This window comes from Coniophora puteana, assembly GCF_000271625.1.
Source record: "Coniophora puteana RWD-64-598 SS2 unplaced genomic scaffold CONPUscaffold_7, whole genome shotgun sequence".
NCBI classification, from domain to species: Eukaryota; Fungi; Basidiomycota; class Agaricomycetes; order Boletales; family Coniophoraceae; genus Coniophora; species Coniophora puteana.
In genome coordinates this window covers 572,494-595,009 of record NW_006913059.1, presented here as the reverse complement: position 1 = coordinate 595,009, position 22,516 = coordinate 572,494, and the positions used below count along the sequence as shown (strand labels likewise).

The 22,516-nt window shown below is 51.3% G+C and overlaps 5 protein-coding genes across 5 annotated transcripts; 3 read left to right on the top strand and 2 right to left on the bottom strand.

Moving 5' to 3' along the window:
• Positions 1 to 57: 57 nt before the first annotated feature.
• Positions 58 to 706, top strand: CONPUDRAFT_73473 (uncharacterized protein; the record flags this gene model as incomplete). The annotated part of the gene is made up of 4 exons (XM_007770907.1): positions 58 to 190; positions 253 to 347; positions 408 to 540; positions 597 to 706. The coding sequence occupies 4 exons, from the start codon at positions 58 to 60 to the stop codon at positions 704 to 706; spliced, it is 471 nt and encodes a 156-aa protein (XP_007769097.1).
• Positions 707 to 2,065: 1,359 nt separating this feature from the next.
• Positions 2,066 to 4,221, top strand: CONPUDRAFT_73472 (uncharacterized protein; the record flags this gene model as incomplete). The annotated part of the gene is made up of 9 exons (XM_007770906.1): positions 2,066 to 2,401; positions 2,746 to 2,912; positions 2,996 to 3,094; positions 3,133 to 3,327; positions 3,376 to 3,432; positions 3,524 to 3,741; positions 3,792 to 3,923; positions 3,976 to 4,076; positions 4,138 to 4,221. The coding sequence occupies 9 exons, from the start codon at positions 2,066 to 2,068 to the stop codon at positions 4,219 to 4,221; spliced, it is 1,389 nt and encodes a 462-aa protein (XP_007769096.1).
• Positions 4,222 to 4,352: 131 nt separating this feature from the next.
• Positions 4,353 to 6,570, bottom strand: CONPUDRAFT_73471 (uncharacterized protein; the record flags this gene model as incomplete). The annotated part of the gene is made up of 6 exons (XM_007770905.1): positions 4,353 to 5,447; positions 5,508 to 5,608; positions 5,682 to 5,845; positions 5,969 to 5,995; positions 6,306 to 6,430; positions 6,496 to 6,570. 6 exons carry the CDS (start codon positions 6,568 to 6,570, stop codon positions 4,353 to 4,355), a joined length of 1,587 nt encoding a protein of 528 aa, XP_007769095.1.
• An 897-nt stretch (positions 6,571 to 7,467) lies between these two features.
• On the top strand, positions 7,468 to 10,514 carry CONPUDRAFT_73470 (uncharacterized protein; the record flags this gene model as incomplete). The annotated part of the gene is made up of 13 exons (XM_007770904.1): positions 7,468 to 7,637; positions 7,881 to 7,974; positions 7,995 to 8,117; positions 8,179 to 8,301; positions 8,356 to 8,433; positions 8,555 to 8,788; positions 8,847 to 8,894; positions 8,915 to 9,052; positions 9,144 to 9,176; positions 9,326 to 9,478; positions 9,568 to 9,692; positions 9,775 to 9,932; positions 10,120 to 10,514. 13 exons carry the CDS (start codon positions 7,468 to 7,470, stop codon positions 10,512 to 10,514), a joined length of 1,872 nt encoding a protein of 623 aa, XP_007769094.1.
• A 4,622-nt stretch (positions 10,515 to 15,136) lies between these two features.
• Positions 15,137 to 20,687, bottom strand: CONPUDRAFT_154356 (uncharacterized protein; the record flags this gene model as incomplete). The annotated part of the gene is made up of 16 exons (XM_007771108.1): positions 15,137 to 15,260; positions 15,324 to 15,802; positions 15,862 to 15,868; positions 16,000 to 16,094; positions 16,209 to 16,418; positions 16,764 to 17,075; positions 17,121 to 17,231; positions 18,560 to 18,712; positions 18,762 to 19,033; positions 19,092 to 19,466; positions 19,545 to 19,797; positions 19,880 to 20,068; positions 20,121 to 20,173; positions 20,226 to 20,303; positions 20,354 to 20,511; positions 20,566 to 20,687. The coding sequence occupies 16 exons, from the start codon at positions 20,685 to 20,687 to the stop codon at positions 15,137 to 15,139; spliced, it is 2,991 nt and encodes a 996-aa protein (XP_007769298.1).
• Positions 20,688 to 22,516: the final 1,829 nt, after the last annotated feature.

Here is a 22,516-nt window from a genome sequence, read left to right as displayed (position 1 = left end):
GATGTCCAATCGGTGGCAACCACGCAAGACCCACTCCGCCTCCCTTGCACCTAATCCATGAGCACAAACGCTTCGGAAAACTCAGATTACAGGTTCAACGCAGAGGCGTTGTCGCTGCGACAATGGAACGGAATAAACTACTTCAATGGCAGACGGAAAGCCTGCGTCGTTATTTTTGACGACGACAGCCGTAAGTAACATGCAGTGCATTGGCATCTTGATAGCTGATGAACTAGATTTATATAAACACAGACCTGCATCTCTCCACTCGCGAGTCAAGCCGGACAAGCCAGTATTTTTGCTTGCCAATGTCAAAGGAATGGACAGTGTATCCTCTGAATTTTGGCGTACGTACTGGATATCAGTAGATTGGCTGGCAAGAAACATAGATTTCCCCCCTTTTTCAGACATCTCGAGAATGGTTGTTGGAAAGCAGATCTAGGAAGCATGGCAATGTCATTGAGAGATGGTCGTTGGAATTTGATTCGCTCGAGACTCATGACCGGTTTGGTGTTGTCCTGACCGAATGTCAGAATCGCGGTAAGTTCTCAAATTCAGACTCTTCAAGTTTCCTGACGGCATAACCAATATATCAGGGAGCGAAAACAAGCAAGCAAGCGGCATTCTCGCACAACCTGGAAAACAGGCTCCCGAAGATAAATCAGAGCTGGATGGTGAAAGTTGGGTTATAATTGGCCATCATTAGAGTCGAAGTCAAATTTAGAAGGCATTGTATCACCCACTGATTTAGCCTGGCCCACTGGGTGCTGTGGTTGAGTTGAGTGTGGTAGTTTCGAATATGACGACCTGAGACACAAGGTTTTAAGGATGTCACAGCGACCCAAAGCACTAACAACCATGCATTGGTATTTTGATGACCGGCGTGCAGACAAATAAGTAAGCATTGTCAATCGGGTAGAGATCAAGCCTTAAGCTTCAAGACGCAGCGGCCGGTCCCAACAACGTACATATGATGACCTCAAGCGCTCAGCCTTCAACATTCAACGCTCGCTGAGACGCAATTTTAGTTGTTCCGACAGCGCACACTCCCACCCTCTCCCACCCGACACTGCAAACAAGGTATGAATTACAGCAATTCTCGGGTTCGGTGCTCACCGTACGCAAGAACCACAGCTTCAACTCCATACATTCGGCGTGCAAATGCGACTTTAGATGACAAATCGACTACAAAGTAGGATTGCTAGCTGCTGCTACTTGGTATATGACTACTCAAGCTGCCAGTACCGGCTGCTTCTTCGATTGAAAGCGATCAGGCGAGGGGTGATATGCCATCCTCCGGGCTCCCATCGACTTCGCTATTAGGGTGTACAGCGGTCATGACAGGTAGGGGCCAGAACGGTCCATTGCGGCTTGAAAGTTGGATGCCTGCAACATCCTTCTGGTACTCGCTTTAGGCGAACATCTGCATCTCGCCTTTTGGAAGAAATGGGTGAATATTCGGCCACGTGTAAAATTGAAGTGGGCGTACCGGCTGTAAACGAGACCCACTTCCTGCCTGCGAATGGACAGCGAAGTCCCCTTCAGCCGCTCCAGTAGGCCTCTTGAACATGCCCGGACGGTGGATACGGGGGACGAAGCTGGGATCTGGGCGTAGAAGGGAGGAGAAAGGAGCCTACGAGGCTAGGGGAATGTAGAACCGAGGGTAGTAGGTGAAGGAGGTGATCTCGTAATAGGTAGAGAAGGTGGGAGTGGCGGCTGAGGTCGCGAGGACTGTGACCAATGATCCTCATCGACAATAGATACGCTGGGGTGCAAATAGTGCGAGCGAGTCTGAGACGAAGGTAGAGGGGAGTACACGGGCGTGGGGGCCGAGTTCATGGACCCCTCCCAGAAACAGGGTGGGGACGTCGGAGGAGAAAATTGGTAGGTGGAGACAACATGAGTCGAGGTCCGAGTAGTGCGTGACCAAGTCCTGGACATTGTAGTAGCCACGACTGTTGTACGAGCGTGTGTGACAACTAAGGTCCGGGGCACATGAGGCAGGGGATCAAGGCGCCCGACCTGGATAAAGTCGGAGGTCAATTGACGGCATCGAGGGGCTGCCATGAACGTACTGATAGAGGACTCAGAACTGAGGGTTGACCCGAAGCGGTGCTCCGACAGCGATCACATTGGTGAAGGTGGCACACTTGAGGGTCGATCGATGGCGATCTTTGTTGACAGTGAAGCAGCGACGCATGCGAGAGTTAGCGCTCGAGAGTGGGCGCTAGTACTAGTGAACGCCCGTAAGCGGCGTGCTATATATGATCTTATCAGCGAATCCTTGAAGACGAGACGCGTGAAAATTGAACCTAATGGCAGCCGTACGGCCATATACAGGGCGATGGTGGAATATGACGAAGCGAGTGTCAAGGGTATTCGAGGAGATGGGAATGTTCGGGTCACTGTGTCGACGCGGGGCATCTCTTGCCACTGTGGACATGATACTTATGCGCAGACGCGGATGCCAGGAGCTGCCTGAGGCCTGGGCCTGAGGCCTGAATCACGAAGCGTGGGACTAGAGCTTCTGGATCAGCGCCGACTCCGGGCCGGTGCGAAGCACCCATTTTCGGTGCTGTCTCCAACGCGCGCCTTACATTCGCAGCCCTCTCTTCATTCAGGCACCTATCGAAGCCTTCTCTCTTGGACCTACGCATTTCAGCCATGCCCACAGTCTATCATCCTCATGCATTACTTGAAGGGGCACATAGCCAACCCATCACCTGCTTGAGCCTAAGTCACCAGGGCTCTTATGTTGCTGCCGGTGGCCTAGAAGGAAATGCTTCGGTTTGGTCCATTGACTCTGGTCGACTTCTTTTCTTACTAGAAGGAGAAGTACCCGTTCTCTCGCTTGCATGGAGCTCATCATCCGAGTACATCTTCTTTCTGGGTTTGGGAAATGGATCAATGGTGTACGTTACGATAGACTCGGTAAAGTCTCAGCCAGCTCACTCAGCTCTGCCTGTTTATGTTCTAAACTTTGTTCTTGGGGCAGGAAGGAATATGCGCCAGGAACTTTTCTACTCACCGGGAGTTTCCAGTTGAGTGTATTGCTGTGGAGGAGAGTGCTCTGGCGAGCAGCGCAATCGAGGAGGTTCGTGTTTGGCGTTACCTTGAAGGTAATACATCTAGTACCGTGCTTCCTGTATCTCGTCCCTCACCGACAATACTAGAGGACAAGTCAATAATACCTCTCGCCCGCGTGGAAGATCCGGACGCTGTATCAACTACCGAGAATGCGAAAGTAATCGTTTGCGGGTTGCACTGGATAAAAACGGACTACTCTGGTCAGGTCTTGTTGATCTCTTATGTGCACCATGGACTTGCGTAAGCCACAAATTGGGCTTTCTTGAGAAATAAGACTCACGTGCGAAGATTTTGGGATGCAGTTACTGGAAAGGTTTACAATCGCATATCGTCAAACACACCTATGTAAGTAGCCCTTTTCAATACCACGGGCAGCGGGAATGTGGCTTGGTTGACCGTTTCGCAGAGGGTGTACATCAGTGTCCCCTGACCACAGGCTACTGGCTATCTCCAATATTAACGCCGGTTTCGATATTTATGATCTCGTATTGGGAACGCTTTTAGCATCATTCACACACAAAGTTGGGCGAAAGCTTAGAATACCCGTGCTCTTCCTCCACTCCGGCGGTGCACTCATCGGCGGTACTACTACAGGCAACATAACCATGTGGGACACTAAAACAGAGGCTTTCTTGCAAGTCCTTGAGCATGGTGGTATGTTTCTTGATTTTGACCCGTTACTAGCAACTCTAACCAATGGTCAGATGGTGACACTGTCCTAGCATTAGCGGGACCAGCACATCTCTCAGATCAGAAACGCCCTTTCATTGTTACTGCGGGAGCTGCTTCAAGGTTGGGTACCCCCTTCATAAAGCTCTGGTACGGATATAACGCACGTACGAGCCTTCCCTCGCTATCCCCTTCCCTTCGTGGCTGATTGCATTGCAGATCACCAGGCCGATCATCCAGAACATCAAGCTGATAACTCGCAATACGAAAATAGGCTCCTTTCTTCAATGTCCCTAAATGAACATGCAACCGAGAGTTGGGTACGTAGGTTGTTACTGGTTGTTTTGCGTTTGAACCAGCAGTTCACTTTGATCTTTCTAGATGGACAACATGTTACTTATTGCCCTCCTAGCGGCTCTTCCTCTTACCCTCCCGATTATTGAGGCTCTGCTGAAGGGACGGTGACCCAGGCGATGGCCCTTCAACAATTATTATTCGTAGTACATTCATATGGAATATTTTTCCTACGTATATTGACCGCTGTCCAGCTCCGACGTGTACCATATATCACGTAATTAATCCTGTATTTATAAGTATCACTGCTTTTTTGATCCATGAACGCGAACGCGATAGACGCAGGTTGTAGATTCCCCCCAGTTATCCAGAAATTCAAATACCACCGCATCAAAGTCCAAATCTAAATCTCGCACCTCGTCCCGCACTGAGAATGTTTGTGTGGCTTCATCCGACTCAGCATCATATATGGCGAAGACCAGCGGTATGAAGTCAAAGCCACCGGAAATCAGTGGAGCTGCGCGGTCTTGAACATGTTTCAACAATGAAAGTGGTGTGACATCCGAGTTTTGCTTCATCTTATGTATGTTCTCTGGCCCATCGACTAGACCCCAAACCATGATACGTTTGGGTGCTAACCCATCGCTGGTACGCAGCGCGCGAGGGAGATGCTCGATCGTGACATGTGTGATGTGTATGTTATCTGCCAGGATGATGCCCAGCTGGCCGTTGCTTGAAGCAGAGCGCCAGCATGAGCCTATGTCATTCCTAGCATCCAGGGCAATTGCAGGCGGATGGACCTTTAGCCTCGAGCCGAAGACGGGCCTAAGCCAGCCAAATCCAGATTCGGAATAAGTCGGAGAAGTGAGTTGGGGGTATATGCGACCACCAAAAGATCCTAAAGCGAAATCTGGGCGACCAACAGGATCAAGCGAGTGACGTCGCAATAGCTCATTAACAAGGCGCTCGATGGTTTCTGAGAGCCCGGCATTGATATGCTCCAATCGAGAGAGTCTGTCGTGGTGTATGCTGAACGAAGTTTGTAGGTGGCCGACGGTTTCTTCCAATGCAACCATCCTGTTCTGAGCTTCATCAAATTGCAGTCCAGGATTGAGAAGTCGGTTGGGAACATAGGTAAAGATGACTGCAGCGTTAAGGTCACGGTTGCTTCTGAGGACGTGTCGAACCAGCCAAGAGAGGAGTATTGATAATGTCATTAATAAAGCCAGGCTCCATTTTTTCCGTCGGCCAGGCCGAGCATTAAGGGTCTTCACGGTGTTGACTTTAGGTGCGAAAAGTCTCATAAAAGCGCTGTTTTCCCGTTCTACAGGCTTCCTCAACCGATCCCGGTTTATGCTCCACATCGTCAAGTTTCTGGCACCGACTGTGCTTGATACCTGTTAGAAGTGCAATAAATCAATAGGTCTGCAAAGGTCTGAGCACTTCGGTAAACATACTATGGCCCGAGGGGTAGGATTGCGAATATTTTCGAAACCGGTTGTCGAATGCATGCACACCCCAGATGAAGATGGAGAAACGTAGAATTCGTATGTCAATACTTCATACGGCTGGCTACTTCAAATTTATATCAGTCATATGTACTTCAAAAGGGCAGCGTCGGGTGGGCATACCGAGGTCGATGTTCTTGGTGGGGACAAGGAACCAGCGCGCAGGCTTTGCGCACACCAGGCAAAGACTTGCCCGATCCAGCCGGATCCGGAGCGCGTCTCTGTACGGCTCCTCGTCCTCAGACTTCACAAGCTTCCACAAGTCCTTACATTTCATTTCATTCACCCTTCAAAGCTTCAAGCCTCAAGCACATGCATAAGCCACATAAACGTTCTCATGTCCTATGACATAGCTGACGCAGCCCATTTCAGGGTGAGCAAATCTTCAAGAAAAGATCCGGCAGACGCACCTCTCCTCAGAGCTCGGTCCTGGTCTCCTACCAGCAAGCCATTTTCAGCCGCAGTTCCCCGCTCTCGTCAATGCCACCCATCAACACTACGCATGCCGCTCAAGCGATCCAGGCTAGATCACTTATGTCAAGGATATGTTCTGTGAGATCGCTAGAAACCACTCCGTCAGGATTGCAAACCACAGCCTGCTCTTGCTTGACGCGCCGCCGCTCGTGGATAAGGACTTCGTGCGCCTAGCTGCAGGGAGCAGCCTCAATGACTGCCATGCGCCGTAGCCGTCGTGTTGGCCTCGCATATTTCGCCTCCAAACCCCATGATATCTGGTATGGGATTTACGGGGACAGGGGTAGGGGCAATAGAATATGCTGGGGCGGAAGGTTTCCGATGGTGTTTGGAGCGGCGGGGGCCTGCAATTCTCTCAAGGTGCGCATTTTTTTCGAACGTCCGCTCAGGACTTCAAACTAATAGTGCGATAGTCTTATACTTATAGCGGTGAAGATCACGACTATTACAACATCCGACACACTATCCCTACTCCGACCGACTCTTCCTCAAACAAGCGCGAAGAGACAGTGCAAGAGTAACCGATCTCAATGGCCATTGGCGTCCGCTGGCTACCTGCCCCTCTCGCTCACTGGGCGTGTGGCTGAGCTCGGGTTGTTCCCGCAGATGTTGATCGATGACGGGCGCAGGGCCTATACTCAGCGAAGACGACGCCCGGGATCTCAGCCCAAGTCTCAAGTCTGGCCCCGTTGCCCTTCGTTTTGGCTCCATCTGTCTGCAGGTACTTACATATCTATGGAAGAGCTGCTAACATATCCGTTGTAGTGGTTCGTTGCTCCTCAAGGCTGTAGACCATTAACTTTTCCGACGTGAAGCACATGCATATATATCTCTTGCAGGGCTGACGCGCATTTAGACTAGACTTCACTATGACGACCATGCATATTATCTTCAATTACCGGTCACCCTTCTTCCTCCAGTAAATATCACACTTTACTCACGTTTCTTTAATTTATGCACTGCTCACGAAAAACCTTTCTACTAGGCGCATCTTCAACGCTGTCGTGCACCCATCCGCAGAGAATCAGTCTTGGGCGCTCATATGTTCGCCCCTCGCCTATACGTTGCTCCCAAGGTTCATACCTCCCCATCGTTGCCCAATCCCTCTTCATATTCTTGCAAAACCAAGCAGACGACCGCCACCTCCGGTTCGGGCGGCGCACCACGGCGAGTATCCACGTCTAATTTATAAGTGCTATGAACAACAAGACGCTGAAACGTGTTGATAGTGTCAAGTAGGTTGGGGTGGAGTCTGCCGGAGTCAATCCGAAGGGAAAGAATGCTAAGTTTAAAAACGGAAAGAGTCAGGAAGGGCCAGGCATGGATGCGGTCGGGAGCGCAGCCCGGGTGATCATGGGTCGACACGCGCTCGCGCTAGTGTTCGATGCAGGCCCCCCGGAAGAGCAAACAGTTTTAGTTTGATCTCTTTACGGCCATGCCTGGCATGACCCCCTTACTAAGCATGCACACGACGGACGAAATTTGCCCAGCATATTTTTTACGGCCAGAGAACGCAGCACAGGGTATATGTGGCAAATCAGCCTGGGCGTGTGGCATCTCGCCCGTAGCCAACGTCTCAATATTCTGCCGCAACGTGGCTAACAGGTACGCGTTTTGGATTCACAGCAGGGCTTAGCATCACTTCTTGATACATTATTGCACAGATAATGGCGACAAGCTGCAAGGCTCTGCCGCAATAGGCCGCGGCGAACAAGCGACGCGCGCCTGCTTGCTCTTCTCACCAGCTTTTGACCGCTATATGCATCACACAACGTGTGCGCTCATAGTCCTCCTATCACAGACCCACCCTACACTGTATCTCCTCTCAGAAAATTACGCAGCAAACAGAATTGATGAAGGCAAATATATGGCAGTTCCACGGGGACAGGATCGATTGAAGGTCGCTAGCAAAGAGTCAGAGAATCCCTGTGGCTGGATTTATGTCTGTCTCCGCATGTTGAGTGCCCCATGGCAGTTTTGTTAACGAACTGGTTCCCGGAAGGAGCCCGCGATGGGTCTCAAAAGGGCGCCGAAAGGGCGACGAACAAGAAGCCTGCCGAAGAACAAAAATTTTGCATGGCCTACGTATGCCCGTAGCTTCGCATCCAGGTAGTATTTCCTGTTCTGACCCCATGCCCTCGTGCAGTCCAGTAAGGAGTTCGACAAATGGGAGGAGTGGGACGCTTCGTGTCCAATGGACAGCATTTTCCCAGACCCCACAGGCTTGTTCTCGAATGCATATGGCAGTTTCGCCTCCCGTATCTTCACCGTACGTATTTCACAGCCTGACCCATCATGCCATATCTGACTAGTCTTCTAATAGGGCCAAGGCACGCTGCAGACGACTGGTTTTGGCGCCCATTTCGGAAGCCGGTTCATCTTGACCATGGAGCCCGGCACCGTGAGTCTCGTCAACGAAAGGCCAAAGGATTGATGAGAGGAGCTCCTCTGCATGTTGGCAGCGTTCATGATCACATCCATCATCTGATCATCTTTGTTTGCCGCGATGAAGGTTGACTGAGCATTCCGATTGGAGCGTGGCGGACGTCGTGCGGTATCTCAAATCGGTGGGCGCAACAACGACGGACCTCACGGTGGATCCCGATATCGGCATTGGCGTTCTCGATGCGCCCATCTTCTTCACTGAGAACAAGAACAAGCTCTACCCGCTCAATGAACTCTATACGCCGCTCCAAGAAAACTGCAGGCTTATCTGGAATGGTCGCAGGGAGGTTGGCTTGACGGCTCGAGCGAAAGTGCGCGATCTCTTCGACTATATTAATCCCGCGTGATAATGATTTATTTGCCATCTAGCCATATTCTTGTATGGAACGGTCTGAATTAGACCCCCTCCTTGCGCGAGTGCGTTGATTTACTCTCAGATGTATCACCCTTGCCGACCCCGGAGCGCACTATTTTCCCGGCTACACCACGAACTGTACAGGAGCTACGGCCCGAAGAACTTTGGAAATCTCCCAGCCAAGAAGGGAGAAATCGAATACGTCGCGTCTCTACGCGAGGTGCGTTTACGAACATCACCTCCGCATCTCGATAAGCTTGAATTCATAATCTAAATTATTATAAAATTCTCACCAGTCATCATTTTCACAGGTCTTCAACAAGAACGGATGGGCAGACCTTGGGGTGCTACTCCGTGCATGAGAAGGCCAGACATCGTCCGGCTCAAGATCAAGGACCAGCACTTACCCGATTTAGTTGTCGTGAAATGCGCAACAATCCACCATTGAATCTGAATCCCAGGACTGCAAGCCGCTGGTTCATTTCCTTGGTAGGCGGGAGGCCTGTCGATAACCCCTATGGCCGAGCTGGCCGAGCTCGACATCATCCCTTTCGAAGAGATGAAGGAGAACCAAGAGCCAGAAGGAGAGCAAAAAGGCGTGCAGGAGGTTCCCATCGAAGGATCGTCGACTCCGGCGTCAGCGTCGGTAACGGAGCTCAAGTATCTCACAGCGAAGGAGTGTTACTAGGCGGAGAACAGTCCTCACTTCTACTGGAAATTCTTCCACTATATCAGCCTCGGCGAGCACGCGAACAAGTTCCTGCTCCATTTGGGGCCAAAGAGGGGCCATCGTGCGACATCGTCCGAGCTCTGTTGAAAAATCGCGAGCGGTTCTTCCAGGAAGCAGGAGTAACTAATCTGTGCGTTCTTCCCTTCATCTCCTTCCTTTACTACTTGCCCCTCGCCAGATACCTCAACAAGATGCGCCAATCTTCGATGAAGTGCATGGCGCTTCCTCAACACCTCCGCGACGAGCTCCGCCACCAGCCACTGTTCTTATGCTATGGCTACAGTCAAACCTCTTGAGGCCATCGAAGACATCGAAGAAGCCGTGCGCTTTCTGCCCCGCCTCTTAAATCAGGGAAAATTTAAGGGTAAAAGTAGATGTAGACTCAGAAAGACGAGGGCTTGTGCAGCGCACCATCCTAGTTAGACCTTATTAGTCTCCTCTCCAATTACGCCAACCACCATTTTTGTTTATATACAAGTATACTGTATTGATCACTTTAATAGCTATAACACTAAGTCCAAGGTTTTTTTAATAATACAAAGAAGTCTCAAACCCAGAAAATGCATATAAGGATGAAGTGAGCGTGCCAGATGGGATGGATGAGTCCGAAGAGCATATCGTAAATCCAGAATCATTGGACAGCATTGCTAAGCGGTACAGCAGGATCAATGAAGTGAGAATGTCTGAGCAGAGTAGGGCTTCGACAGGGCGTGGAGGGCGTGATAGAGCGAATTGGTATATGAAGAAGGTTGCCCAACTCGACGTTGCCCAACTCGACGTTGCACGACTCGACGTTGCACTCGACTGTCTTCTCGATGTTGATGTCGAGCTACGACCAATGGCGAATCATGATGTGAAACTTCACTCTGGTGGTAACCTCATCGCGACTGGGCTATCATTTGTGAAATATTCAGTGAAGCATACCCGCACAACACATGTGAACTTACGATGATAGGCTCTCAGATCCTCGTTTTGGTCACTCCAGGAGAGTTCACGGGGGATCCTACAGAAAACCCGCGTGAAGTGTCTATTTTGGGACTTAATTCCGGGCGCCGTATGAGATCATTGTGAAGGTCATAAGACAACAACGCCTTACGTTGCGAGTAACGAGCATGCGTAGACTGGGTGTCATTAACACGCGAGTGCAGCGCTATGAACATATTCCCGGTCAGTCGAGCACGGAAGAAAAACTAGGGAGCCAAAAAACTGACCGAGCCTAAAGAATATTCAGCGTTCCAGGTTCGGTCGAGCACGCCGCACTCGATGGCGGCATGATACCGCTCCTCGTCATATGGGTATCCAAACCGAACATCGTCCTTGAACAGCTGATACTGAGCTCACGGCATCTGCGCGGTATGCGAGAACAAGTGCGTGTTCCCGAGTGCGTTGACACGCTGCGGGTTCTTCGACATGGGTAACTTCCTTGCGCAGGCGTCATTCCGCCGAAAAGGGCCATCTACACAGTCATAAGTTGTTACAATCTAACCCATATAATCAGAGATAAAAGGTACGGGTCAAAGCGGCCTTCGCGGTCGCGGTCGCGTCAACAACAGGCCAGTCCACCCCCAGCGAGCTTGACGTTGACATCGCACAACTCGAACCGATGGTCTTAGCGTGCACCATAGGACATTGTGTATGGAAATTTCCTTCCTGGTGTACTTGGAGACTAAGGACGGCTTCAAATGTCTAACAAATATGCGTCAGTTTGATTATAGTAATGTTTCGAGAGAACAAACCAGGAGAACTGGCCAGGGACATTGACGGAGCGTTGGCCCTTGTTGAGAGATAAGATAGATCACTTCTACTATTGTTAGTGATTACATGCAGAGTTTTAAATAAATAAAAACACGAAGATGCGCCGAACGCTGAATGCGTGGAAGTGTCCAGGGCTGCTGCCACAGGCACTCGCACGGAAAGCATGGAACCATACGTGTTGTATGCTCAGTGTGTGTTTGAGGAACGATATCGCACAGGAACGCAAGTTACGTGGGAGTGACAGCTCGTGACAGTGCTGGGGAGGGTGAGTATGCTGCCAGGACAGAGAGCACATTAACGTTGAGGCCGTAAGCGAGAAGGCAAGGGCGTCGGGGAGAGCGAGAGGACGATGGGGAGAGCGAGAGGAGGAGAGCGAGAGCCTGAACGTTGGAAGAAGAGAGAATAACAGAGAGAGGATACGAAGCCAAAACAATAGCGATGACGAGGGTGAGGATGGGATGAAGAAGGTGGGGGAAAAGGCGAGGGCGCCAGTGAGAGTTGGTGCCGGTGACCTATTGAGCGCGGCAACTGGTTGGAATGGATGACCGTTGATACCGATGAACGCTGGGGTACCGTTGAACGAGACAAGTCCAACGTTTGTCCTTGTTTGTGCAGAGTCGCGCCGCGCTGCCTGTGCTTGGAAACCCCGGACTCTAGCTCATTACACCATTTCCCTACGCCCATAGAAACGGTAAGCATCACATATATCCCGTACTAATGTATGCACATTCGGCTGAATGCTATCATACCATTACAGGCTTTCCCACCCGACGGAGATATTGATAGGCCTTTGAGACATGACTCACATTGGAGGCTGGAATCGACGAAGGTATAAAAATATCTATCAGCTTGCAGCGAGAGATGAACTCAAAGGACGTTCGCTTGATTCCCTTATCCAGGTCACCTTCCCTGCATTCGATCTCCGTGTCCGATTTTGCGCTCTCCCTGCAAGCCATCAGGGTTTTTGTAGGCCACTGGACCATGGGCTATAGAGGACCCGACAGCAACTTCAAGTTCCAGGAGGATCGAATGCGTGCTCGCGCGCAGCCTGGCTCTTCGAAGGCCTTGCATACATTGTACGGAGACATGGCGCTTCAGGTGGTTACGGGTAAGGAGATTATCAAGAAGATACGGTCCTTGCCCTCGCCATTCAGACAAACCCTATCATCGACTTCTCAGTTAACCTTCGAGCATGCTATTGATTTGGTTAGGGAAATTACGGAAGAGGTCCAGTTTTGCGAGGCTATGATTAAAGAGCATGCACCACTCACTCCATTCCCTGATACGGCGTGTGTGGTGCTCTCATCATTTGATACATGTTAGTATACCCGGACCAGGCCCTCCAGGCAGTGCAATCATATGTCTTACGTGTTCATTAAGTTTCCTTGGCTTCGGAATAGCTAGTGGCGTCTCTGGCCTTCATCAACTTCCCCGCCCGTGCTCGCCTTACATGCGCCTGCACAGACGTAATTCAGAGCAAACACGCCGCTGCTCTCCTCTTCCGTTTCAGGCGCACATGTAACAAATTTCAGACTATCATCCCCCCTATGCATCATGCTCTCATACTTCCATGACATAGATGAGGCGACTCGCGTATACCAGCAGGGTCACGCCTTTTCTCTCTATTCCTTGGCCGTGAGTTTTTGAGAGGTTTCTGCACTAGCGGTAGAAGCAGTCACGAATTCGCATGAAAACACATGATTCCCCCTTGGAAAAGCTGGTCTTGATATCGCGATAGGTCGTACCAATGGTCCTGCAATATACGTTCATGATAGGCGGGCAGAGTCCGACAGCATCTAAGGCTTGGCATCATCCTCGGACGAACGGCTGGCAAGGACAAGCCGATATAGTTAGTGCCGCTAACCTTGTGCCTTCCGTTGCGGTCTGCAGAAGCATAGATGTGAGCCGATATAACATCACTATGATCGCATGAAACGTACCACCCTCAGCCTACCCCTCGAGTTTTTTTAGGACTTTGCTCCATTCCAGAAAGCCACTCTCAATGGAGGGTCCTTGAAAGACGCTCTCCGTCGGTTTGCTTTAAGGCAGAGACCTGCGGGGACACTCCTTCATTGAAGAGCATCTCAAGACGACAGGTCCCATCTTTCAACGTTCTCCGTCGACTACGATTCATATATAGTAGCCGCCATTATTTGTAAAGACGCCTCTCGGTTGCTCTGGCTCAATACTACTGCAGCCTGGGTACAGCATGATTTGGTCGAGTGAGCACTCGAGTTAGCAACAATATTGTTATGAACAAGACTCACAGCTTACAGTCCATTTTCATCGCCGCTATGTTAGTTTGCAACAGGCATGACCACCGTAATTGTCATGGCAGTGACGAGTCGGGAGTCGGGTCGGGGATCAGACGTAGGGATCACGTTGGACTCGAGTGAGACATCTGCTCTTGTCTCAGAGCTGCGAGGCGACGGCGGGAGGAGGGGCTCAAGGTCGAGAATCGGCGGGGACTTTTCTCTTCACGTTTTGCCTCCTGTTATCATATCGCCTCACCATACTCGATAGGTCCCTCAGGACGCCAGTGTGGTAGAAGTCAGGATCCTCACAGTAATCTCCTCGTTCTTCAGACCACTCAGACCACTTCGAAAGGTTTTGATAGGACGGCAATGCAAGAAACTCGGGACCTGCCTGTGTAAACGCACCATAAGAGACGCGAGCGCATACTCGACCTTGACGAGAATGATGCAGGCCCTCTCAGGCGTGATTTTTATTAGGTCATGTTCTCAATGTCGTGAGTGAGAACCTGTAGGAGAGACTAACCTTGAGTGTAGGGGGCAGTTCACTGAGTTGCTCGCTCTGTATGGTTGGGGTTGACGACATGGTGGAAGACAAATTGCAACTTGGGCTGTGTGAGAGAATCACACGGCGTCTGAGAAAGACCTAGCGCAGTGTGTGATCATGAATGAGGCGTTGTGAGGCGACAAGAAAAACAAGAGGCTAAACGTAAGGAGGCCATGGTCCGTCGACGGTTCGGACTATACAGTAGACACTCTCTCCATTCCTTCCTAACCCACTCACTGTGAGGACGGAGATATCTGAAACTCATGTACGTAAATTATGCCCATACGTTAGTGGTTTTCATATATCATTCATGTCTTCAGAACATAGTAGGTAGATCTAGATAATTCATGATAATTATATACTCCGGGCCCGAGATCGAACAACTAACGTTTTTGCAGGATTCAATATACTTTCCCATGTCAAAATAACATGATGAAAGCCACTTCAAAAACGATGATATTCATGTGATACTCCTACACAGCTCATTATTGGTCTACTTGCTACAGTATGCAAAACTGCACCAGCCTCCTGGGCAGCCCACCCATATTCTCTGATTATGACACATGAGCGCGCTGCGTCATAACATACTCGTGGGCTAGAAGAGGGGTAAGGATGTGTTTAAAGGTGACGGGAAAAGGAGGTAGGAACGTACAAGGAATTGAATCCGTGGTGCCTTGCATGCCGCCATGAGCTCACCCTCGAGCTCCTCGTTTAGGTCTGTATAGTGAGATCAGCCATGCATTAGGCCCACGAGGAGGGTTCCCCACTGACGGCGAGCACGGAGCAATAGTTCACACCGACTAGACGCAGCCGGCCAAGGCGCTCCTACTTGCGCTCTGAGCCAACCGCCGCTTGCTCGCGGATTGCGGTGGTGACATTGAAGAGTTTGGGGATGATCAGGAGCTATAAAGAAGGCCAGAATCAAAGACGAGAATTCGAGCTACAGGGCAGTGAACACGTACGAGCAGCATCACTTCGGCATTATCGCAGCCGGGTTATTTGATGGGGGTATGCAAGTACTTACGCCACTGAGAGCGCGTTTTTTCTCTCGAGTGCGAACACCTGCTGGCCGAGGCCCATCGGCGCGCTGACGGTGTTGATACCGGCGGGGACGTCGATCGGGACTGCAGCATTTAAGCCAGATCTAAGTATTGAGAAGAAAACGCGTGCTGGATCAGCACCCAGGTACGTTGCTGATAGGACCTACGTGATGAAGACCGTGCGTTCGAGAATACGTGTCAACGAAAGCTTGATGATGCGGCGTATCATGTCAGGATGTGTGATAAGTTGAATGTGCGCAAGAGATGTCGAGGAGGTCAGTCCATTGGGTGGCTTGAGAAGCGTTTGGATACCGTCCAGTGCTTTCCGTTGCACGAGAACGACGAAAAGGCGAATAACCGCTGTTGGACCTATCGTTTCCCGAGGTGGAACGAAGAACGGGGTCTCGGTGGGCACATTTCCAGAAGGGTTCATTAGATGTGGAGTTTCATAAATGTCCTTGTCGAGTTCGAGTGCCCAGACAGCTTCGTCGGCAGTTTTGCACTCGTTTAAAGCTTTGCTGCACTTGACGCATCCCTGGTAAGCGATGTGAAGGAGAGACTCGATCTGTGCATTCGAGATCCCGCAAGACTCAGCGTTGTGAGTGAGGATGTCGATCAGCTGTACACATAGACGCCAGACAATCCACTGGGTAGGATGAGATGAGATCTGATGAAGCTCTCGACGTCGCGAAGCACAGGACGTACCGCGAGTCTTTGAAACGTTCCATAAGGAGTCATGTTCGTATGGGTCAACGCCTTTCGTGCTTCCCTCGCTCACACTTTCGTGATTAGGTATTGATCATCAGCATGTCGTCACATCGATGTTGATTGACAGATACTTACATTGCAACCTGCTCACTGTCCTCCTCTTCAACGTGCATCCAGACCTCAATCAATCTCTCCAGCCAGTCGGTACGGGAGGTCAAGAGGGTTAAAGCCTGCGAGAACGCTTTCCACTATCGGCTTTTCCTGTCTGGTTTTGTCACCCCAGGTATCGCATGGCTCGGCAGTGCGAAGAGTAAGACGAGCATTCGGCAGGCATACATGCTCACTTTGCTTGGTGGGTAGTGTTCTGGCCGGTCGAAAATGGCGCAATCGAAAAGTAGGTCGATGATGTGTGGCTTTTCCTTCAGAATCACTAGGTAAAACTGACGTGACAGAGGAGGAAACGTGCACAAAACGGCATGTGCAGCAAACATCGCGTTCTCCACGTTGAGCGTGTAAAAATGAGGTGGAAAGTCCGCCACTTTCTTGGGTGTCTCCTATGAGCAAGATGTGAGCGGTGGATGCGAAATGAACAGTAGCGCAACGAAGGCAACACATTTTTCTTATCCATAAACATAGCTCTCTGCCAGGACGTCTCAGGATCGTGCATTTGAGTGATCGTTTCTTCCGGCCCTTGAAGCGCGAAAACGCAAACGGCCTCAATGACATCAGCGGCCTTTGAAGGAAGTATCACCTCTCCTAGGATGCTTGCAAACGCAAAGTTATGTAAAGTAGTGGCGGCGGTCTGATGCAAGAAGCAGAATTCGTGTCACAAGTTGTACCTCATCAAGACAAAAAGTGAGGATATTAAATAGCCAAAATCTATGGTAACTCAGACTTACCTTCACGCAGACATCCAGCGCGCCTTCTTGCAGTAGTGCTTGGACAAGACTCCGGCGTTCTGAGACATCGCCCATCGCCATCAATGAGCTGAGTGATTCCAGGGCCCAGAACTGAGCCATATACACCGCATTTGGCGTAGATGGCCCATACCACTCGCGCCTAGAGAGCTCTGTCATCGCAGGTAATACACCTGCTTCTATGCAGGCAAGGATGGAAGGAACGAAAGGAAGGTTTTTGAAGGCGACTTCGTCTCGGAGAGCTCGGAGGTCCCGGCAGAAGGTGCCCTGAGGATGTAAAACGCCACAGAGGACCTGCGGTGACCATCATGTCAGACACGCAGACCTAACCTGACTTACCACCAGATCTAGAACCACCTCAGCATCTTCGTGGATATTCGTCATCTTCGCAAACGCCGCTCTGAGTTCTTCTATTTGCTGAGGTCCTGGCGAGACAAAGGTGGATTCGAACTGAGCAATCAGGGGAGTGCGGTCATTGCACATTGTAAGTTAAGATGAGCACCGGGGGTTAGGACGAAGGAGAAACAGTCGTTACAGTGGCGGTTGATCACAAGGTACATCTCCAGCAAACTTGACAGGTGGCGGTGTGCTGGGCACCCTCCCCGCAGGCATAATCACCATCGAGTTATCGCGAACCAATATGCAGGCAGACATCATCACTTATTTCAACGTGTCAGCTGTAGGATGCCTTTGCCGTTGACGCGGGCTTCCGCTCGCATACAGAAAACAGAGAAGGGGCCACGAGGGAATAGGGGGCTCAGCTCGGAGACGCTCGCTGGGATGTGCGATGAAGTATTGCTGAGAATGTGTAGAATACAATGGAGAGTGTGCGTAACAGAAAGGAAAGACCTCAGCTCGATGGGTCATGTAACACGGCAAGTAGATAACGTTTCTCTTATGGGCGGGATCAACCAAGGAGGTTCAACGCACAGAGACAAATGCAGACGAACCTGGTGAGATCATAATCTCATGGCGCTTCGTCCGTATCCTCATGAAGCGAATCGTATCCTGGTCATAGTTTCGGTTACAGTTAGCTAAGTCATGAAGGGGTTACGATTCGAGCATCATAGCGTACCCCATCATCCTCTGACTCGTTGATCCCATGCAGGCCCGATTGAACAACTTCAACCATCTTCCCTATCACATTCGCATACTTGCGCCCGTTCCCCCATCGAAGATGACGCCCGAGTGGCGAATGATAGACAGGTGATCTCCTCTAGAGAGCAAGATGTATCCGAGAACAGTACGATGTGCCGAGAGAACAGATAGTGTCTGTTCGAGGTCTGACGGCAAGGCGGGTGCGACTGATGTAGCCGGGACGGACGAGGTGGATGCGTTAGTGAAGGTTGCGGACGTCGATGCTACAGCCTGCCAGGAAGGTTTGTGTCAAAAGATAAACTTGAAGAAGATTGAGACGCACCATAAATTGGACAGTGTGGAGGAGGGTAAGGGGGCAAAGAGAAGGCAAAGCCGCGTGCTGTGTTCCGCGTTCGCGTGGCACCAACATGATCTACTATGTCGCCCCGCCAAACCGAGCCTGCTTACGGCGGCAACAAGGACGTAGCTAGGTTAACATCCTTGAACCCACACTATTTACAGTGTTCATCAAGAAGGCATAACGGTGGCGAGGCACGTCATGATGAAGTGAATTAGAGTACGCTACCAATACATACATGTATATATAATCCTTATTCTCGTGTCTCTTCAAAGCCTCCCAGAGCTCGGACACCCTCGACCAATCTACGATATTCTCTCAGCAACTCGCCCACCTCACTCACACGGATATCATCCTCTGTGGCCTCGAGGAGCCGTCTTTTAGGTGGTGCAAGCTTGGTCCGTAACGATCCCGTTGGCGAGGCAGGGCGTTGTAGACTCAATGTCACCGAAGCTGGAGAATCGGCTCGCGCGCCGACAGATAAGAGGGATGTCCGCTATTACAAGAATCAGCAACACTGATAGCATGTCAACGTGAATCCTCACTTTGTCCCTGTCCTTGTCCTGCGAGAGCCGTCCCAACCCGCCCGCAACACTGGCGAGTCTGTCCGTAAGGCTCTTGGATATTCCGCCAACGCTACCGCCACCACCACTCCCGCTCGCACCAATGTCGCGCTTGTGTTTGGACCTTCGCGATCGATTCGACTTGGCTGATGCATTCATCATGCTCTCAAAGCTCCTGACGCTTCGCGCGTCGTGCGTACTCGCCCGTTCTACTGCCTCTTCTGGCTCCTCGCTTTCCTCGTCGGTCCCTTCTTCTGAAGATCCACCACTCTCTCCATCGCCCTCGTCCCTCGTCGTCCTCGTCGGAAATACGATCCCCATCCCCGTACCCTGACTTGACCGACCCAGGGCGAGAAATGACAGCGACGAGCTGCTGCCCATCTTCGCCATCCTCTCCGGCTTGTGTTTGCTGCCGACGCTGGGCAACGCTCGCTGCTAGACTCGCGATCGAGAACCCGCTTTCGCGTCGTATGATATTGGGCTGGATCACCCCTTTCTCTGACCCTTCCAAGCCAGGTGCACCAGGCACAGATGTGGGCAAGAACGACCTCAAAACGCCAAACGACGAATCGACGACACCCGAGATAACCTTGTTTGCCGAGCCGGCGATTGCGTCCACCTGCTGCTCGACCCGTCCTCTCAGCATCCCGATCGCTGGTGTTCCCAGCAACGGCGCCGAGGGCGAATCTGGCGTGGATCAGCCGCGCACGATCGGGGTGGGCGATAGGTCGGCGGCGCTGATCACTTTTTGGCTGTCGCCCATACGAAGGGCCTCAAGATCGACGTTCTCCAAGAAGCTGGCGGCGACGAGGAGGTTGATGAGGCAGTACGCCTCTTCTCCACCACCAACAGACGTCGCTCTGAACCGGTGTGTGAAGAGGAGATGTGAAACGAGGTGAGGAGGATTGGACTTGGCGAGAGTGAAGATGAGCAAGGGGAGGAGAACGTCGCCAGAAACGGGGGTGTTTGTTGGAGGCGTTATAATGAGGGGATGATGGGCGTGGCGCCGGGAGAGAGCCTAGTGATGGCGAACCAGGGCACGGGAGGGAAGAGCTGCGGTGCGACGGTGGCTGAGCATGGGACAGTGGTGTCTACATGACGTTGACGCTTGTCGTTGTCGTTGAGCCCCCCAGAGGCAAGTTGACGAGGGTTACGGACTCAGGAATGGGAGGTGTAGCGGGTTCCAGGTCCGGTGCCATGACAATGGGGATGGAGAGAGGAGATGCAGATCCACCAACAAGGGCAGTGGGTGAATCGAACGAGAGGGACATCAGCAGCTTCGATAGGTCCTGATGGCAATGGAGGAGGCCCTTCCTTGACTGAGCCGCCTATATCATCAACTTTCTCTTCGTCACCTGGTTTCAGGCGGATGGGCGGGAGCTTGGAGAGACCATCTGGGTGTCGGTCAGCATGTGACCGAGAACATGTGGACCAGTCCTAACGTACCGACTAGAACCTTGTATGCGCTGACGAGGACAGCACTCTTGTCTCCCGGCGAGAAACAGATGTCAAGTTGTTGCAAGGCTGTAGGATAGATGTAAGGATAAAATTCAGTAGGGAGATGACGAGCCCACTTTGTCCACATGCTGTGATAACAGAATTCAAGTCGTCCGCTGCGCCGCCGACGTCGACATCCAGGTGAGCAAGGGTCAAGTCAACGAGGTTCACAGCTGCCACACGACTTGACAGTGCTTCGTCGTGCGACGCGTCGTCGACCCCGTTCATGAAGATTCTGTCGCATTCCATCAGCCAATTTGCTGCTCAACAATCCTAACTCCTTACTCACCTGTCATATACGACTTCGCACAACGCCCTCTCAACGATCCCCAGGCTGGGATTGGTTGTGTTGGGTGAAAACAGAGAGTCGTGCTTGATGATCTTTTCCCCAGCATGTGTCAGTACTGACATTTGCTCGCAGAAAGGGAGGGGGGAAGGAAGAAGGGTTTGCTCACCATGGATAGCTCAAGGTAGACAGCGGTCAGGACAGCGTAGAAGTTGACATCGGAGCCAGAGGGTTGGATGTGATCGCAAGTATGATGGAGGATGGATGGTGTCTGGGAGCTCGAGGGAGGGTGCAGAGGCGAGAGGGAGCGCAAAGTTCAACATTTATGCTTATTTGTTGGGAATGAAGCCCTCTCCGCTCCCGCTCCCCGACGCCTCATGAATGCATGGTTCCATGTCTCACCCGACGCGCTGCGGTCCTCTGTCTCACCTCTCGTCACGGCCATGACAGGCTGGTTATGCAACTCCATAGCCGCAAATAATAGCCCCTGAGTAAGTCTCAATCGGTCTCTTGTAATCACACCGACGCTGACGATAGCAGTTGCATCACCGCAGTGGTTTTTCCTGGCATTCATTTATCAATATTAGCGGATATATGAAAATTGTTTACTATAGCTAGTTGCGATGTTACTGGCACTTGAATCTGTATGGAAGGCACTCTGTGCCCATTACACAATTATAACGGGGGCAGTTACGTTGCACTGCTGGCAGCTTCGTTGCTGGCAGATTGCGCGGCTTATCCAAAGCAACCGGCGGCGGCGTTTGGCGCGACCGGGACTAACCTTAATTCCCACGACGAAATCAACTTCCCACAGTGTAAGTCGCGCCGCGCCTGCACAGCCATACATACGTTCCTGATATTGACCCGCGACGCCCAAAGCAGGATAGATTCCGCCCTCCGCGCGAGCTGGGCGACTGTTAGCCGTCAGTCCCTCTAATTCCCACGAGTCATTTCATTTCAGTCGCGTCGCGTCCGAATCGCAATTAGGCCCTGTTCGCCGCCAGTATATGTGAGATTCCCATCCTAGACCGCTTCTCTTCTTGATCCTCATCGTCATCCTCTGTATCCGGGACACCTCTGTATAGCTCTACGCACGACATCTACTACTCAAGCTTCTATATTATCTCGTTCGCTGCGTACGCTCCCCTAATCTGGCTCTCCATCGCCATCAATGACGCCAACTGCCATCGTCTCGACCTCGTCTCGACCTTCAGCTTCTATGTTCGTCTCAGACCCTTGGCAACATCTTCGCGTCGGACTCCTTTCCATTCCTACGTCTTCTGGCTTCGATCTTTTGTATTCGATCACCCTTCCTCTCTGTATTCGGATCCATGCGAGGCCTCTGTGTTTCCTTATTTTGGTGAGTACGGTCGTTACCATCCCTATATCCACCCGCATTCTCCCTATCTCGCCCGCGCTGGGTGTTCCCTTCCCCTCCCCATCTCGCTTCCCCGTTTCTGGACCACACTTTTATCCTACCCCCACGTCCGGCCTATAATAATGTCTCTGACATTTTCACAGATAGCAGACATTGTGGAAGTTGCGATGTTACTGATGCTTCGATATGGAAGGTCGCCTATTAAGTAACAGGGGTAGTTAGTCGGGAATGTCTAGCTGCACTGCTGGCAGCTTCCTCCTTCGTTGCTGGGTAATCGCAGTGACGATGATGGGATAATGGGAGATAATCGATGATTGTTCATGTGCCCGTCGGTTGCTGCGTAGCCGCGATGCTGAGATGTTGGAAAGCAAGATGATAAGAAAATAAATTACTTAGCTTCATCATATCTCCCTGCTACTGCCATCTACCGTCGGCTGCTGTTCTAGACCGCTGACTCCGTGACACATGCAGCTGGCATGATGCATGACGCGAACGGACCCTTTCCCCATTGCAGTCGCAGCAGCTCGCAGCAGCGTCACAGCGCTCAGATCTCAGATCTCAGACCAGCTCATGATC